This window comes from Morone saxatilis, unplaced genomic scaffold (genome assembly GCF_004916995.1).
Source record: "Morone saxatilis isolate NCDOM2014 unplaced genomic scaffold, NCSU_SB_2.0 Contig17, whole genome shotgun sequence".
Taxonomy (NCBI): Eukaryota; Metazoa; Chordata; class Actinopteri; family Moronidae; genus Morone; species Morone saxatilis.
In genome coordinates this window covers 17,770,003-17,788,012 of record NW_023339729.1, presented here as the reverse complement: position 1 = coordinate 17,788,012, position 18,010 = coordinate 17,770,003, and the positions used below count along the sequence as shown (strand labels likewise).

Sequence of the window (18,010 nt, the reverse complement as noted above, 5' to 3'; positions counted from 1 at the left end):
TTTTTTTGTTTGTTTGTTTACACACAGACCAACACTATGTTCACTGATAGAAAACTCATTTATTGATCACACAAGCTTTAACTTGGAAAATTTAATTTTGCACTATAGAGGACAAATGAAAGGTATTGACCTCATAAGGTCAATCATTGCCACAGACATATTTGTAGATACTTGTCTCACAGATTAAATATGGACTGGCCATGTTTTTGTCTGTAATTAGCCAGTCTGCCTGTACATGAGCATTTGCACTACAGTCTGAGCTGACAGGGTCATGTTTGGATGTCATAGACACTGATCAGCCATAACATTATGACTACCTGGGCAACCAGACTGGTCTGCGGCTATGCAGCCCTACACACAACAAACTGTGATGCACTGTGTGTTCTGACAACTTTCTATCAGAACCAGCATTAACTTTTTTAGCAGTTTGAGCTACAGTAGCTCGTCTGTTGGATCAGACCATACGGGCCAGCATTCACTCCCCACGTGCATCAATGAGCCGTGGCCACCCATGACCCTGTCTCCGGTTCATTTTCATCCGATTTTCTCCTTGTGAACAAAATAGCAGGCTATTGTAGCTGTTGCTCAACTCTATAAGGAGTGACAGAGCTTCAGTGTTAACAAAAATAAACATTCAACAACTGCAGTGACATTAGCAGTTTTATTGCAGCATCTGGAGACATTAATGAATTGACAGTTGGAAGGTGGTTGAAGCTTTAGATAAATTGCATTAGACCACATTGGATTTTGTAGCATTTTGACTATGCAATTACAAAAAGGCCCTTAGACACATACAGCTCCAGGATTACTAAAAGGTACAGACTCTTAGACACTTTGTCCCATGCCCACACTTTGCTTCACACTTGGTTCCACTTCATTTTAACACTCAACCATCATCAAGCCTTACTTCGGTGCTACAGGAGTTTCTTTTTCCTAGTATGGCAGTGACTTCAGTATGTTGACTCATTGCCATGGAAACAGAGTCAGCATCCTTGACAAACGAGTGAACTCTTGAACAGGTGGATGACCCCCGCGAGGACTGAGCTCTAGAGGATTAGCTCTTTCCATGTTATTAGATAATTAGAGTGTCTTACTTCGACCACTAATGAGAAACATGCACATGTTTTAAACTGCCAGGAGGCTTACAACAGAACAAAAATCAACTGAATATGCAGCTGAAACCAAGATTAACCCGTGTAGATAGCATAATACAATTATACAAAACCAGATTTATTTTTTAAATTTACACAATAATTAAATGGATGCAGCAGGGATTAGTTTCTCATACAGGAGAGAACCATAGAATGTCAATAAAAAGAATAAAACCCTCAGACAAAATACTGATGGATGTTACTGATATGATACTAAAATTGAACCCAGTCCTTTATAACTATACATAGATACTGATCATCCATCAAATTGATCATCACTAAATTAAATTCATAACATTAGAGTGAATGAAGTATAGAAATACGGCTAATCTTCACATGTAAAGTTGAACATGAAAGCCACTCTTAAGAGGTTGAAGGGGATGAAGAAAAGTAAGGAATTACTTGTCAACTACTTACACTACTTACATTATTCATCCCTGACGCAAGCGTAAAAAAGACAAAAAATGTGTCCAAGAAATGCCTCGCCAGTCAATATCCAACATTGTAGACTTTACATCCTTTGACTGCTTCAGTGCAAGACGATGGAAGAGAGAATCTGAGCCCTTGTTATGGGTTGCGGATGTTGAGGTTACCTACCCACTTGCTCATGGTTTAGCCTTGCTCATTCAAATGCTACTGTATTTAAAGAGAGAGAAGAAAAGGTATTCCTGCCCCTCAACCCTCCTCAGACACAGCTCAGTTGGCATCATGCAGCTGCAGCACGCTGACATAATGAATCTGTCCTTAGAATACTTTTTAGAGTGATCTGAAATGTACCTTGGTATCAATGCAGGTTTTATGCTTTTGATGATAATTTCACTTTTACATACATAAATGTAGAGAAATGAACTAACTGCCATATTACAACCTCAACATAGATATAGTTTGTGTTGTTTTTCAACTACTACAGTAACAAGTTGAATTTATAATCATTTGCTCATTGCTGTCAGATTGAGCTATGAAATAGGGTTAATACATTTCAGGGTAAAATTACACATTATGAATCTGCTGTACAGTAAATAGATGAGGTAAGACTTTAGTTCTCTTCAACAGGATGCCCGTACATGGAACTCGGACTTTAAAACCATGGTTTGCAGAAGTAATATGGGAATGGAAAAACTACTAGTGATATTCACATTTGTTTATTAGATTAATTGTTAATTAGATACAATTAAGATAACTTGATCTCATGCAAATAAGACCACTATACTTCCCTGTGAGTTACTGCAGATTTAAAAAAACAACAATTCATTTAATCCAGACAGGACACATTTAGCATATCGCAAACTGGCTGCTGCTTGAGGAAATGCACCAAGCTTCCTCAGCACCAAGCACAGAATAGCTGCTAATGCACTGTGTTCTTCATGATATTGAGTCCCTGTACTTGTGCGCATATTGAGCATATTCAGTTTTATCTCCTTTCTTCTGGGAATATTGTAACATCAAGTGTATCTTTTTTTGGGTCATAAACAAGCATGCATGTGTTAAATTAGTGACTAGAAACAGTCCATACCTCACCAATGCAAAACAGTACAGTGGTGCATCACAGTGCATCAGTACAGTACAGTACCTGATACTCACCATGAGGGAAGGAAACTGGAACAAAACACTCATTACACAGTGAGTCACAGAAAAATGTGAGACATCCCACAGATAGAAACGGGTGACAGCAGGGGGGAGATAATTGATAATTGGAATAGTTACAATTACAGTTAAACTGTAGAAAATATTGTTCTTGCAACTGCATTGTTTGGCACAAATATAGCTTAATCATTTCATGTGAAATGCTTCTTCAGTACACTTTAAGAACAATTATTACTGGGACCACTAAAGAAGATTGTAGATTCACATTATAGGCACTACTACCGCTGACAATACTTTGTCCAGCCATATACTTGGTTTTTACCTCCTCCTGTTGACAGACAGCTGCAGTTATTGGGTCCAATGAAATGCTTTTGTAGATAATAATTAATATGGTGTAAGTAAATGTGTCTTGTTTAGTGTCTGTCACCCAACTTCACTTCACTGTTAGAACATTTAGCTTTATGTTGACTCTGGGAGCACAGCAGGATGAAATTTGACAGCATACTTTCAGAAATTAATGGATTTGGAAAATTCCAAATCAAGCTAATCTTGATTCAGATGCTCTCTCGCATTACTCTACCATGTCACTTCCTGCTGAATAACTTCATGGCAGCTGTTCCCTCTCACCACTGTAACATCACTGCTCTGGATGATGGAGCCATCTTTGGGAATTTAACTCAGGAACAGAAACTGGTTGTTGGTATTCCAGCAGAGTGGGATGGCTCTCCGAGCTCTTGTCAGATGTTTTCGAACCCCCAGTATCAATATCTGTCAGGCTCCAACAGTAGTGAGGATACATTTACTGTTCAGTGTCAGAACGGATGGGTGTATGACAACAGCACATTTAAATCTACTTTGGCAACAGAGGTAAGTGTCGTCAGTTAATATTGCAATATTATTTCAGTTATGTAACAATAAGTCATAGACACATTTATTGTAATCAAATGTTTGTTAACCTCCTTCGTGGTTCAAATTTTCAAATGAAATGCAAAAGTAAGAAAGGTTACTTCCATATTTCAACTTCTAAGAGGTCAACTTCTATGAAGACGCAAAATTATGTCATGGTTTCAATGGTTTCTTTGCAGTGGGATCTTGTGTGCAGCAGAAAAGGGCTGAACAAGGCAACAGCCACCATTTTCTTCATTGGGGTTATGGTGGGTGCCCCTTTATTTGGGTTTCTCAGTGACAGGTAAGATTGTCAATTAAAAAACACAGTATGTCCTACATATGTCTAAAATGTCACTCACTCTCTAACAAATGTCAGATAAGATTTAAGTAAAAACTAAAACATAAGCAGAGTATAAAAGACAACAATATAATACTAATAATAAGACTATAACAAGGATTGTTATGAACTATACATAAAAGAGATCCACAATTAAATAACTAAACATAAATAAGAAAATAAATGCCTTATAAGACAATTTTTTAAGAATATGTGTTTGCCAAATATGTTCTTAATGTATGTATCTTCTGAATAATTTATATACATTATGTGCAAGACTTCTGTCAATAGTTTAGTTATTGTCTTTAACCTTTCCTTCTCATGACCAGGTTTGGCCGACGGAAACTGCTTTTGGTGTCTTATTTGTCATCCATGATGTTTGCCGTCCTAAGTGCGTTCTCCCCATCGTACATAATGTTTGTCATCATGAGATTTTTTACGGGGATGTCACTTGTAGGAATAAGTATCATCTCTATTGTGCTAAGTAAGTATGCTAATGCTAATATAACTCTACCTCTGAGAAAATAAAAATAAAAAATAGTGTGTTTAGTCTTTCTTCACGGTTTTATAATATTGTGCTGACGTTTCTCCAGATGTTGAATGGTTCGGCATTGAACACAGGACCTTTTCTGGTGTGATTATAAGCTTGGATTGGACACTTGGAAACTGGGTTCTGGTTGGAATTGCATATTGTATTAATGAATTTCGGATGCTCATCCTGGTAGCGACCTCACCACTGATACTGGCCGTCATGGCTTGGAGGTATTAAAGTTTCACATTTTAAACTTTGCAGCATAAAAAGCTGAATTCTATTAGAAGTCAATGAGACACTGAACTCACCTTTGCTTCAGGTGGCTTCCAGAGTCTGCGAGGTGGCTCTTGGCAAACGGGAAAGCAGATGCTGCACATCATTACATAATGAAATGTGCTGAGATGAACAACAGGACCAAGTGTATGGACGCGATCACACCAATGGTACACTTCAGCGTTGTTAATCTGACAATATCACTGTGATATGAAAAGAAAACTACTGTCAGTGCAGAAGTGTTGTGAATGAACTGTTTAGTTGTCTTTTGTCCTGCTTTTTTACAGGCATTACTGGAATCTGTACAGGATGAAACTACAGATAAGAAGTACACTATTGTAGATCTTTTCAAGACCCCAAATATTAGGAAACTTTCTATATGCTCAGGGATAGTATGGTGAGTGTCAATTTTATTAGATCTGTTAATGGGATAGTGCAAGATTTTAAGAAATATGCTTATTTGCGTTTTCTGAGAGTTGTATGAGGTTTTCTATTTCAAATGCATGTCTGCATTAAGTATATAGCCATGAGACTGGAATAGCTTGGAATAAAGGCTGGAAAAAGTGTGTACATTTATTATGGGATTACACAAGCCAGATACAACATGTTAATTAGTGAGCTTTTGATGTGCTTGAAGGTGGATTCTGAATTTGAGGCAGAGCCAGACTAGCTGTTTCCAGTGTTTATGCTAAGCTAAACTAGTAATCCCCTAGCTCTTGTTTAAGTTTTCTCATGTAACTCTCAGAAAGAAAGAAAAGAAGAAAATATACCAAAATATTGAACTATTTAACATAGTGTAAGTTACATTAATCAAATACTAGTAAATGTAAGCTTGTGAGATATATTCCTAATGTACAGTAATATCAAGTACATATTAATGTGATATATTATGCTATATGGTATATAATTGAAGGATGGTTAATGATAACAAAACAAACATTCCACTAAGCGGCTATATCGGCTTATACCAGAACAGCCATTATTACCTTAAATAGTCGGGTAAACGCAGGTGTTACCAATTACACCAATTAAGGTTCTGTTCCATTTTGTGTAGCAGAGCCTTTCCAGTGAGTTTATAGCAGCCCCCTGACTCTGTTTGACCTGAACAGAACCTTAATTAGCATCACTGGTAACATCTGTTTACCTTACTACTTCATGGCTGCTGTGAAAAAAGTCATTTGCGAGACTCATTTCACTGCTTTGTTCTATTTTGTAGGTATGGAGTTGCATTTACATATTATGGGATAAGTCTGAATATCACTGGGTTTGGACTAAACCCGTACCTCACCCAATTTATCTTTGCATCCATCGAAATGCCAATGAAGATTGGTGTGTATGTCTTCCTGGAAAAATTTGGCAGAAAGCCTGGTGAGATGGGAGCCCTGCTGTTGACTGGTCTCTGTCTCTTCATCAACATATTTGTTGGAAAAGGTTAATTTTTTAATAGAATCTAATCATTTAATTTGAATGCATTTGTCAGTTTTTTGTCAACATATTTGAGAATTCTTGTGAATAAATATCTAAACACCTTTTCTCAGATAAGTGGATTATTCGTACTGTTGTGGCAGTCCTTGGAAAAGCCCTGTCAGAAGCCTCATTCACAATCATGTTCCTTTTCACGACTGAATTCTTTCCTACAGTCGTACGGTTAGTCAACAACAAACTTATGTGGCAAGTTTGAACACAGACAATGATTTTCTGTTCTGTTGTTCAGTACCACAGGTACTGTACAGGTTTACATTAACCTCAGTGCTTTGATTTTTCAGACAGAACGGTTTAGGCTACACCTCGTTTCTGGCACGGCTGGGTGTGTCCATATCTCCGCTCATCATGCTATTGGAGGATGTGTGGCATCTCCTCCCTGCAGTCACTTACTGTGCAGTGGCAATTGGGTCTGGTTTAGTGACTTTCCTTCTGCCTGAAACATTAAATACCAGACTGCCAGAGTTAATCGAGGATATTGAGAAACCGAGGTAAGAGGAAAATGTGTTAAAGGAAAGCTTAAGCTACAGTAAACGATAAGCCACCTCAGTGAACCTTAATGCTAAAGAATAATCCAGTCAACCCTGCAAGGGCAAGTTATGGTTATGAGAAACCATAATTTCAGTAAATTATAACATTTTCTGAGATAATTTACATGTTTTAATCATTTGCATGTGTCAAAAATAACTCCTGAACTCACTAAGCCATGCATGGTAAAATGACTAACTCAAGTTTTGTCTCGTTGTCTGTTGTAGGGTACAGTCAACAAGGAGGAAGGACATTCAATAAAAATCACACTTATTGATAATGAGAACTTGCCCTCTATATATTTGTTATGGAATGTTTGTTAAATTTTAATAATTGGAGATTATTTGATTTTAACAATAAATAAAAAAATCCCAATAAATAATGAAACCAACAGTTAGAAGGTATTAACAAATCCAAAGGTGTATTGTCTAAATAATTTAGTCTGGCAACAGCAGAACAACAGTGGAAGAAACCCAAGAGCAGACAATTGTAGCTGGAAATAAAGTTTTAGTAAAAGAGAAAATGGCTATTGGTTTTATTGAAATTATACATTTTATGGTGACATACTGGTTTAAGTCTTATTATGTCCTGCTGTCGTGGCTCAGGGTATATGGGACAGCCCAGTAATATACTGGTGATCTGCAAAGGATAAGCACTTATAAATGATGGATGTATGAAGGAGTTGGTTTCATTTGCTTGCCAAAGTATTGGACAAAATGAAAACTTTAAGGTATATTGTTGTGTTTAAGTACTCTTTCATATTTATAGTACTGTGTGTATATTCATTAGTATGCTGTGATGAATGTTGTCTGTCCTGCACCATGAACAAGTTCTGTTGTTTATTGTAATGGTAATAAAACTGACCAGTGATTGAATGGCAATCTATCTGATAGGTATGGAGACATTTCACAAAAAAACACAAAATGTCAGCTTCATGATGGGATCATCAAATTCTTTAAGGATTCTGTCTTCTGAATGTCTGTACAAAATGTCATGGCAATTAATGGTAATAAATCAAATAGAATAGTTGTAACAGATATTTAAGTCTGGACCAAAGTGGTAGAAGAAGAGCATGACCTTTATACAATAATCCCTCCCTCTGTATCAAAGGACCAGTGTGTAAGATTTAGTGGCATTTAGCTGTGAGGTTGCAGTTTGCAACATACTGATAACCCCTCCACTCCCCTCTCCCTTGCCAAGTGTGTGCTGTGAAAAGTACTAAATGCTTCCCTATCTAGAGCCAGTATTTGGTTTGTCCATTCTGGGCTACTGTAGAAACATGGCAGCCTCTGTGGAAGGTCATTTTAAGGCAACAGAAACACAATGATACTCATTTTAAGGTTATTATACACTAATGAAAACATACCTATGAATATTATATTAAATTCCTGCCAATATATCCTTCTGAATCTTACACACTCGACCTTTAGGTAGATTTTAAGTTGACTTCTGTGTCTTTTTTGTCTTTTTTTTGTACTTTGGTATTTTGGAAAGGATTTAGCAAATGATTTATTTTTTTAAATATGTCACTTGTCAGACAGCTTTTATATGGCTGAGTGAGCACAGACTCTTGCATTGCTTTACTACACGTGCACAGACTCTCTTAGCTGACAACTGACCAACAGAATTTAACAGTGTGTAAAAGTAACTTCTTTTCAAACTAACATCCTGTGTGCTTTTGATATTTTCAACTATTCTCTGAGTTACACTCCAGATTGGAAGTGTTGTATCATTTATTTTCAAGATGAAGTTTGAGAACATACTGGCAGAGGTGAATGGCTTTGGGAAATTCCAGTTAAGGACGATGCTCTTGATGGTAATTGCTCGTGTGACTTTGCCATTTCACTTTTTGCTGAATAATTTCATAGCGGTTATTCCCTCTCACCACTGTGACGTCAGCTCTCTGGATGATGGAGTTGTTTTTAGGAATTTATCCCTGGCAGAGAGGCTTATTGTTAGTATTCCAAGCCAGGAGGATGGGACTCCAAACTCCTGTCAGATGTTTGCAGAGACTCAGTATCATCTGCTGGTCAACTCTTCCAACGTTACTGACCTGCTTACAGTGCCGTGTCAGAATGGATGGGTGTACGATAACACCGACTTCAAGTCTACTGTTGTAACAGAGGTGAGTTTTATCGTTTTCTACCCAACGATAACCAAAAGTATTAAACTGATATCAATCCCAAATTAGCCACATTATTCTTTACTTTTTCTGTGTGTTGTCTGTGTCTCCCTCATAGTGGGATCTGGTTTGTGATAACAGAAGAGTGAACAAAGCCACGGCAACTATATTCTTCATGGGAGTCATGGTTGGAGCAGCAGTATTTGGTTATCTTAGTGACAGGTGTTCATGCCTTTAACTGTCAGACTCTTAAATCAGATGCATTTTGACCTCTGGGTGGTTGACACAACTTTATTAACAGGAAGAGGAAACTCGTATATTGAGAGTATTTTTGCTACAGTATATAAACCACAAAAAGAACCAAATCAATCACTTCTTATTTGGAAAGTCCAAAGTAAATACTCAGCTGTCAACGGAAAGAAATGAGTTGATGTACAACAAAGTGTCACAGACTAAATAAAACTCTTGATGTAACCTGACACTATTTCTAATCTTTACCCCAACCATAAAATGAACTCTAACCCATACATATGTATATGAATGTCTACAGTGTTGACTACTTTTCAATTTACAGAAGGAATATATCATTCTATATAATTATATTATATATCATAATAAAGTGTTGTCACACCTGAAAAAAATGAAAAAAGTGTTTTTACACAACCTATTCCACAGATTTATTTACAATTATTTTGTCTCACAGGTTTGGCAGAAAAAGAACGCTTCTGGCGTCCTACGTGATAACCACCTTCTTTGGATTTGCAAGTGCTTTCTCATATAATTTCGCCATGTTTGCTGTCATGAGGTTCTTTACTGGATTTGGAATTTCTGGAATAAGTATAATCACCGTAGTCCTCTGTGAGTTTCATGCCATAGTATGTGTCTTTTAAAACAAAGAAGAAAAGAGAACTTATAGAAAAAAGGTAACATATAAACCAATAAATACTCTGATTATATTAAATCCACAGGTTCAATTAGGTTCAAGATTTTTGTAATGTAAACGCTTGTTGTGAATTTCCTTTTTATCCAACCTGTTTATCAATTTGTGTTTAAACTTCAATGAATATTAATAATAAATATATAAAACTTGAGCTGATGAAGTGTTTACAAATCTACTGTAATTATAGTCTGTTTTAGTAGATTTGAGTTGTTATCATTGCTCTTTATAGGTATTGAATGGGTGGACATTAAGCATCGCACTGCAGTAGGTATTTTAATGAGTTTGGACTGGAGTATTTCTACTGCTGTACTACCTGTTGTAGCCTATTTTGTGAATGACTGGAGGTACCTGACCGCCACGGCAACCAGCCCACTGTTTCTGGCTATGACCTGTTGGTGGTAAGGAAAAAATAATTATTGAGCTATTTTGCTATTTTATATATATATTTGTATACTAATGCGGATATTCAAAACACTTTTACAGTGATCCTTGTTTTCATTAACAGTGTGAGGCCAGAGGTGTGACTCATGAATTCATATTAAAAATCACAGGTGGCTCCCCGAGTCTGCCAGATGGCTAATAAGCAATGGAGAGTTGAACAGTGCTCATTTTTACCTGAACAAGTGTGCAGAATTAAATGGCAGAAAGCAGTTCATGGCTGACCTAAAGCCTGAGGTACAAAATCTTACATAATATGATTATTTCTTGTCAGAAATTGATACCCACTTCCACTCTGACCAAAATGTCATTTTTACTCTTCAGAGTCTGTCCACAGTGATACTTGTAGACAATGAAAACAGAAAATATTCCTATTTGGACCTTGTGAAGACCCCCAGAATGAGGAAACTGGCTCTGCTTACTGGCATCGTGTGGTATATACATTTATTTGTTTTTGTGTTTAAACCACTGAGATTTTCACCTTTTAAACATGGCAAAAATTAATAATCTCTACAATCCACTGTCAATATATCACTTACTCAGCTTGAGAACAACAAACTTTAAAAATCAGTTTGAACACAGCTCCTCTGTGTGTCAGTGGTAAGTTGCCATGGACTCAGTGTGATAACACTCTTCAAGGTGTCCTGAAATAGAAAATTATCCATGCTATATTATATATTATATATAATATATAAGTTGACTCATTGTACTGTTGCTATGGTTATAGTGGTTAAACCTATGACAGTTGCTGTATCCGGTTCAGTGTTGGGTAGTAACTCATTACAATTAATATTATTAATAATATTGCTTTCCCCAGTAACTAATTACTAACCAATCCAGTCACATCGTTGGATTCATTTTTGTAATCGTGGAGGAAACCAGCATGAAAGATAGAAACGCTTATATTCAGCAGCTGGAAATATTCCCATTACTTTAATTTTAACAAACAAAACTGGATTTTAATCATCATAAGTCTGAATTTTGGGGGGCGAAGGTGCACAATTACCAATTTTGTGGGGACTAGCAGAAAAGTAATTAAATTAGTAGTTTAACTAATTGCTGTTGGCATGGAGTAAAAAGTGAAGCAATAAGACTGAAAAGAGTAATGAGTAACCAGCCCAACACTGATCCTGTTACAGATACCTGTCAATCAGCCAATCAGAAATTAATATTTTCGGGGTTAAATGTGTACCTTAAACAAAACCTCTCTCTTTCTGTTCATAGGTTTGGAGTGGCCTGTACATATTACGGAATCAGCCTGAACGTCACTGGCTTTGGTGTGAACATTTATCTCACACAGTTCATCTACGGCGTAACAGAAATTCCTGCAAAAGCCTTCATCTATTTCACCCTGGACAAAATTGGCAGACGGTTGAATCAGGTTGGAGCACTCGTTCTGACTGGTCTGTGTATATTCTGCAACATGTTTATCCCTCAAGGTAAATGATCAATTCAGCTTCGAAACAGTAAACTTATAGTGAGACGACAATATTAGATAAAGAAAACAACATAAAAAGTGAAAGTTATCAATCAAACAATAGAAATCGTATACAGTTGCATTTTTTATTTATTAAAGAGTGTCAGAGTTGCAAATAGTCTTTCTACATTTCTACACATAGTGGCATAGTGACTATAATATAAGTTGGGGTTAAAATGTCCTCTTTTCAGATAAGGGGTCATTTAGGACAGCTGTTGGAGCTTTGGGTAAAATGTTCGCAGAGGCAGCTTTCACAACTGTATTTCTGTACACAACAGAGCTTTACCCCACTGTAATGAGGTCAGTAAACTATCTAACATTGTGCACATTTACAAACAGTATCTACATCCAGAGGCTTTCCCCAAGAAGCAATTTACTGAGACATACATTTGTTGTATTCCTGGTTACACAGGCAAAATGGATTGGGTTACAGCTCCTTCATGGCCCGTGTAGGTGTGTCTGTATCTCCCCTGATCATGCTTCTTGAAGACGTGTGGGGCCATTTACCGAGTGCTATTTTCTCCCTGGTGGCTTTGGCTGGAGGTCTGGCTGCTTCTTTTCTTCCTGAGACAAACAACGTCCGTCTACCAGAGACTATTGAGGACATTGAACAGACAAGGTACTGGGCTTTAACTTGGATTGCATCCAAACATTCAAATGAGAATTATATTATTTAATGACGATGTGTTGTGTGTTTCAGAAGAAGATCAATCTCCACATCTGAGGATAAATCTCCGCCCTAAATTTTGTCTTCATTGCACTTTAAAGGCTCATAAATTGAGTAACAGGGAATATCAGTGGTGGTAATATGTTTCAACAATAAAACAATAAAACAATAAAGAAGCAAGTGTTTCTTAAATATACACAACCTGCATGACTTTTTTCAATAAATGTGATCAAATATTTCACCATTTGTTGTGTGATAAATAGAAGGACAAACTGTAGTGGCTTGGTACAGAGGAAATGTGTAAGGGATAATGCCCGACAAGGTGTCCATAATCATGAATTAATGGACGCCTTGAAGGGCATTATCCCGCTTATACCATGGTCACTTGCCAAAGAAAAGAAATTAAGACCATTCATTTATATTTTCATGCGTTTTACAATCAAAATATAAACTATTATCAATCATCTGGAAGTCAGAGAAATGCAGCCTAAACACAAAGGTCCATCGTCTTGTATGTCTAAACAGTGTATTCCACTACAAATTACTGAATACATGCCCTACATTTAATATGTAACAGTAGATTGCTCCAGTTAGGTAATGGAATATTTCAGAATCGTCTTGCTGAACCTATTCGTCTGGGTCACTCACTTGCTTTTGGGAATGACCTCATTATTGTCTTAAGAGAAAAAGTTATGCAAGTACACAAAACACAAATGTGGAATCTTTTGTCCTACAACAACTAGCTTACTACTAATAACTGACCTCAAGGTGTTACTTCAAATTAGACATCTTTTGACGCAGAAAGCAGTTTGGTTGATAGCAAGCAGAGCTGGTAATATGTATGTATCTAGGTAAAATGTTCTTTAATTTTCCATTGTCGTCTGAATTTTTTAACATCTTTTTAAAATCTGTTTATGGGAAATGCGTGCCTCATATGACTTTTAGAGCAAATGATATAAAAGTATCCAAGATATTTTATGAAATTCTTTTACCTGACAGACCCGGGTGTTAATCTGTAATCTGACTCATTTCACATACTGAAATCCTGTGTTATCTTTCACAACAAATTCATGCTGCATCACACTCACATAGACGTTATTTTAGTAGTTAAGTGAGGTAAAATATTCGCCAATTTCAACTGTAGTCCAGCAGCCCCTGAAATGCCAAAGGTTGCCTAGACTTGGTCTCAGAGTCAAGTTCATACATGGGCGAATGAGGAGAGAGGATTCTTTTTCAGTTTCAAAGGAAGACATTTTGCACACAGCGAGAGGCCACGATGAGGTTCGAGAACGTTCTAGCCGATATTAATGGATTTGGAAGATTTCAGATAATGATAATTGTAATCAGTTTCATTGGCCGCTTCACAATGCCCTGCCACTTCATGCTAAACAACTTCATAGCAGCTGTTCCCTCTCACCACTGCGACATCAGCTCTCTGGATGACGGAGGTGTTTTTAGGAATTTATCCCTGGCAGAGAGGCTTACTGTCAGTATTCCAGTCCAGGAGGATGGGACTCCAAACTCCTGTCAAATGTTTGCTGAGCCTCAGTATCATCTGCTGCTCAACTCTTCCACCATTGCTGAAATACCGACAGTGCCATGTCAGACTGGATGGGTGTACGACAATACCACCTTCAAGTCTACTCTGACCTCGCAGGTGACCTACATTTGTTTTCATTTTTAAAACATCAATCAAACTTAAGTGTACTTGTTCACTTTCATGAACACACTCATGTTCTCAAAGAGCAGAGTCATTCTCTTTCTTTATTTGTTAATCCAAGTGGGACCTGGTGTGTGATAGAAGAGGGAAAAACAAAGCAACCGCTACCATCTTCTTTGTTGGAGTTATGTTTGGGGCCATGTCCTTTGGAAGTCTGAGTGATAGGTATTACAGCTTGATTACTTACTTATAACTTTGATTACCCAGTGTTACAAACAATCAGTAAAATCTGAATTCTCCATAGGTTTGGCCGAAGGATCATGCTGCTGGTGTCGTATGTGTCTGGAATGCTTTTTGCTGTTGCAAGTGCTTTTTCTACATCTTACTTGATGTTTGCAGTGCTGAGGTTCTTCACTGGGTTTTGCATCACTGGCATCGTCATTGTCTCAACAGTCCTCAGTAATTATATATTTTTAATGTCTTTTCAAACTGTTAATCATGTTGTACTAAAGGTTTAATCTGAATTTAAATACTTGGAAAGTGATGAAATGTTTGTTCTTTGCAGGTGTAGAGTGGGTGGACATTGAGCACAGGAAACTGGTGGGAGTGATCGACAGCTTATCCTGGACGTTTGGGAACACAGGATTTGCAGCTATTGCTTATTTTGTGACAGACTGGCGGTGGCTAATTGTTAGCGTCACCTCACCTCTAATCTTGGCCATCATTACGTGGAGGTAGGACTCAGATCCAACAGTAAGCCCTTATCTGGAGGCGTCATGTTTGAACTGATTCCTTAACATTTGAGCGCCATGTACCCATGTATGGATTTTTGAAGATGAGCATTGGAAATAAAAATATGTACATTAATATTAGACAACATTTTAGCTATCAAGGGTTCATCTCCCAAAAGCTCAAGATTTTTTATCCAAGTACCGATAGGATCACATAACAGGGGAATGCAGAGATGCTACTTGTATGCTACATCTGTGCAGCACCTGTAACCAACTGGGGTCTTATAGTGTCTTAGTAAGGTGTGGGCCAACCAAATAAGAACATGGTACTAGAGGAACGGAGAGAGAGCGTGGACAGAGACTGCCAGGTCTCAATCTAGTAGTGTAATTGCAGATTGCAACTCCCTCACTTCACCCTCCCTTTCAAAGTGCAAAGGAGAAACTACTATGGCTGCAAAACACTTGAAATCAACGCAGCGTATGTAGATATACAAGGCTCATTCTAAGGTAACAAAAAAACTTAACGATTGTTCTTATTATTATTCTCCATGATGTTACGTGATGTTCTGGGGATTGTTGTCTTAAAATACCTGATTTCAAGGCTTTCCGAAAGAATTGCGATGCATGTAATATTTTTATTGCGGGAGAAAGTTAAAATATAGTTATATAATAATAGAATATATAAGTTCAAAATAGATTTTGTTTTGTATAATGCATTAAAAAAGTCAAAGTCAACTTCGATGACATGACGTATGACTCAGCGTTTTGTGAGGGCACTGCAATGACTGGCAAAATATACAAAAAACTACGATTGGTCAAATTTGCTGGAAAAATGCTGAGATTGGATAGAATTGGCACAGAATTCACTGGAACTGGCTGAATTTGTGCTAATTGTAACGATTCCAACATTGCAACTTCTTGGAGTGACTGAACAGGATGGCCTTAACATGTAATGTAATGTTAACACATAGGGAATAAAAAACATCTTTGACCCCAACATTAGGTGGATGCCCGAATCAGCAAGGTGGCTCATTGCCAACGGAAGGCTGGAGCAAGCTCAGATGTATTTGAAGAAATGTGCCAAGATGAACCAAACAGAAGAGCTAATTGACACACTTAAAACAGAGGTCAGGAGAAGTAACACAAATCATAAACATAGTCTTGGGCCTGTAATCTTCCATATTAAAATTAGTTTTTTGTTTTTTCTGTAAACTGGCATAGTTATTCATCAATCCTTTCATTTTCTATCACATGGTGTAAAGAATAATGCTGCTTTGCATTCTTTCAGACACTATCTACTATTGTTGTGACTGAGAAAAAAAATCGGGTCTATTCCTACCTCGACCTGATACGAACACCCAAAATGAGGAAACTGGCACTACGTACTGGTATAGTGTGGTCAGTATTCCTAGTGCCTTTGTGCTCAGTGATGTTAGATTAAGAAATATCTTGTTTTGGTCAATGAGTCAGTTTCACATTATATCCAGAAATGCTTATATTTTAAACATACTATAAACTTAATTTAATGACTTTCCATTTTCTCTTGCCCCAGGTTTTGTGTGGCAACTACATTTTACGGCATCAGCTTCAACATCACAGGCTTTGGGCTCAATATCTATCTCACTCAGTTTACCTATGCTCTGATTGAGCTCCCAGCCAAAGTAGCAGTTTACTACTTACTGGATAAGATAGGCAGGCGATCCACTGAGGTGGGATCTCTGCTGTTGGCTGCCGTCTGTCTTGGGATCAACATTGTAGTACCTAAAGGTAGTCATTCATTCATGTCCACACACTTATATATGTAAGCTTTAGGTTTTTTTGGTTGGTTTAAAAATGGAACTGTTTTAATAACAGATTAGTAATTTAATCATTTAATGTTTTCAGATATGTCCGTTGTCAGAACAGTGGTAGCGGTCATTGGAAAAGGGTTTTCTTCAGCCTCCTTTGGTACCGTTGTGCTCTACAGTTCTGAGCTCTATCCCACTGTAGTAAGGTAACTATGCATGTTTTCTTTTTCGTCTTTGTCTTATCAATCTCAACATCACACTTTTTGATTTGTAAAATACAGCACATACTTAGAGCTTTACTGCAGAATCATCCTTGGTTTAGTTAATGTCCTCTGTGATTATCTATAAGATAAGATAACCTTTATTTGTCCCACAATGGGAAAATTGCAGTTTGCAACAGCATACACAAAAGGGCAGAATAAAAAATAACAAGAGCACAAAGAGTAGCTTATAAAAGATAAATAATGAAATAGAATAGCATTGCACAGACTGGTGTCAAACTGGTGTTTTGAAGTTTTTTTTGTAATACTATTGCACATATCAAGAGTGTTCGTTGTCGTATAACTGTTTTATTTAGGCAGAATGGTATGGGCTACAACTCCTTCATGGCTCGACTTGGCGTGGCCGTGGCTCCTTTGATCCTCCTACTGGACGAGGTGTGGAAGGATCTGCCTCAGGTCGTCCTGTGCTCTGCAGCTGTACTGGGGGGAATAGTGGCAAGAACGCTGTCAGAGACACGCAACAGGTGCCTGCCAGAGACCATAGAGGACATTGAACAGGATTGGTGAACAGTCACTGCCATCAGTGCATACCCAGTCATGATGTTTTTTAGTAGTTCAATTTGTATATATATATTCTTATTTGTAGAATTACCTTCAGGTTTTATCTAAATATTGGTTTGTTGGAAGGATATTTAGGAAGGTGTAAGGCAAACTTTATCTGGAGATTAAAGATTGTGCTCTTTAAGTAACATAGTAGTAACACAAGTTGGTACTATTGACAGTAAATAATGACTTAAGGTGGTATAGGGCAGTGGTTCCCAACCTTCTTTGGCTCATGACCCTCTTCTATGCTATGCCAACCGTGAACTGTTTATCCAAAGATCCCTTCCTTTCCTTTCAAGTTTTTTCCCCCCAGAAAAAAAAAACAAAAACTTACTACTAAAATGCAAGATTTGAGTAAAGACAGAAAAAGTAAACACAATTTTGTTTGGCAGTAATTTTGTTTTCTTCTTCATTCCTATGTTGTTATTCATCGCTTAAGTTTTTACCTTGTGATCCTTTAGGGCATTAATTAAGAAAACAGAATCATGCACTTGTTACTCTGAGGTAGTATTCCCTTGTGTCATCAAAAACCTTTCCAAGATTGATTTAGATATTTAATATAGCAGATTTGTTACTCCACTAGGGACCA

General features: G+C 37.3%; 2 protein-coding genes across 2 annotated transcripts; both read left to right on the top strand.

Moving 5' to 3' along the window:
• Positions 1-2,195: 2,195 nt before the first annotated feature.
• Positions 2,196-7,621, top strand: LOC118326788 (solute carrier family 22 member 7-like). Its single transcript, XM_035659881.1, has 10 exons — positions 2,196-3,602; positions 3,821-3,924; positions 4,290-4,444; positions 4,554-4,722; positions 4,812-4,935; positions 5,053-5,162; positions 5,982-6,196; positions 6,304-6,412; positions 6,532-6,738; positions 7,003-7,621. The coding sequence occupies exons 1-10, from the start codon at positions 3,222-3,224 to the stop codon at positions 7,034-7,036; spliced, it is 1,608 nt and encodes a 535-aa protein (XP_035515774.1). The 5' UTR covers positions 2,196-3,221; the 3' UTR covers positions 7,037-7,621.
• A 722-nt stretch (positions 7,622-8,343) lies between these two features.
• LOC118326710 lies at positions 8,344-17,973 on the top strand. Its single transcript, XM_035659753.1, has 19 exons — positions 8,344-8,900; positions 9,016-9,119; positions 9,601-9,755; positions 10,067-10,235; positions 10,389-10,512; positions 10,600-10,709; positions 11,500-11,714; positions 11,944-12,052; positions 12,165-12,371; positions 12,683-12,704; positions 13,657-14,076; positions 14,201-14,304; positions 14,384-14,538; positions 14,645-14,813; positions 15,814-15,937; positions 16,099-16,208; positions 16,363-16,577; positions 16,695-16,803; positions 17,175-17,973. Exons 1-19 carry the CDS (start codon positions 8,520-8,522, stop codon positions 17,383-17,385), a joined length of 3,213 nt encoding a protein of 1,070 aa, XP_035515646.1. The 5' UTR covers positions 8,344-8,519; the 3' UTR covers positions 17,386-17,973.
• The last annotated feature ends 37 nt before the right edge of the window (positions 17,974-18,010 follow it).

Excerpts from the sequence above, each read along its gene's own strand:
- LOC118326710 (XM_035659753.1), top strand. The coding sequence starts at position 8,520 with ATGAAGTTTGAGAACATACTGGCAGAGGTGAATGGCTTTGGGAAATTC. Across the intron at positions 10,513-10,599 it reads TGGCTGACCTAAAGCCTGAG|AGTCTGTCCACAGTGATACT; the intron begins GTACAAAATCTT and ends TTTACTCTTCAG. Across the intron at positions 12,705-13,656 it reads GGACAAACTGTAGTGGCTTG|TTTCAAAGGAAGACATTTTG; the intron begins GTACAGAGGAAA and ends ATTCTTTTTCAG.
- LOC118326788 (XM_035659881.1), top strand. The coding sequence starts at position 3,222 with ATGAAATTTGACAGCATACTTTCAGAAATTAATGGATTTGGAAAATTC. Across the intron at positions 4,723-4,811 it reads CTGGCCGTCATGGCTTGGAG|GTGGCTTCCAGAGTCTGCGA; the intron begins GTATTAAAGTTT and ends CCTTTGCTTCAG. Across the intron at positions 4,936-5,052 it reads TGGACGCGATCACACCAATG|GCATTACTGGAATCTGTACA; the intron begins GTACACTTCAGC and ends GCTTTTTTACAG.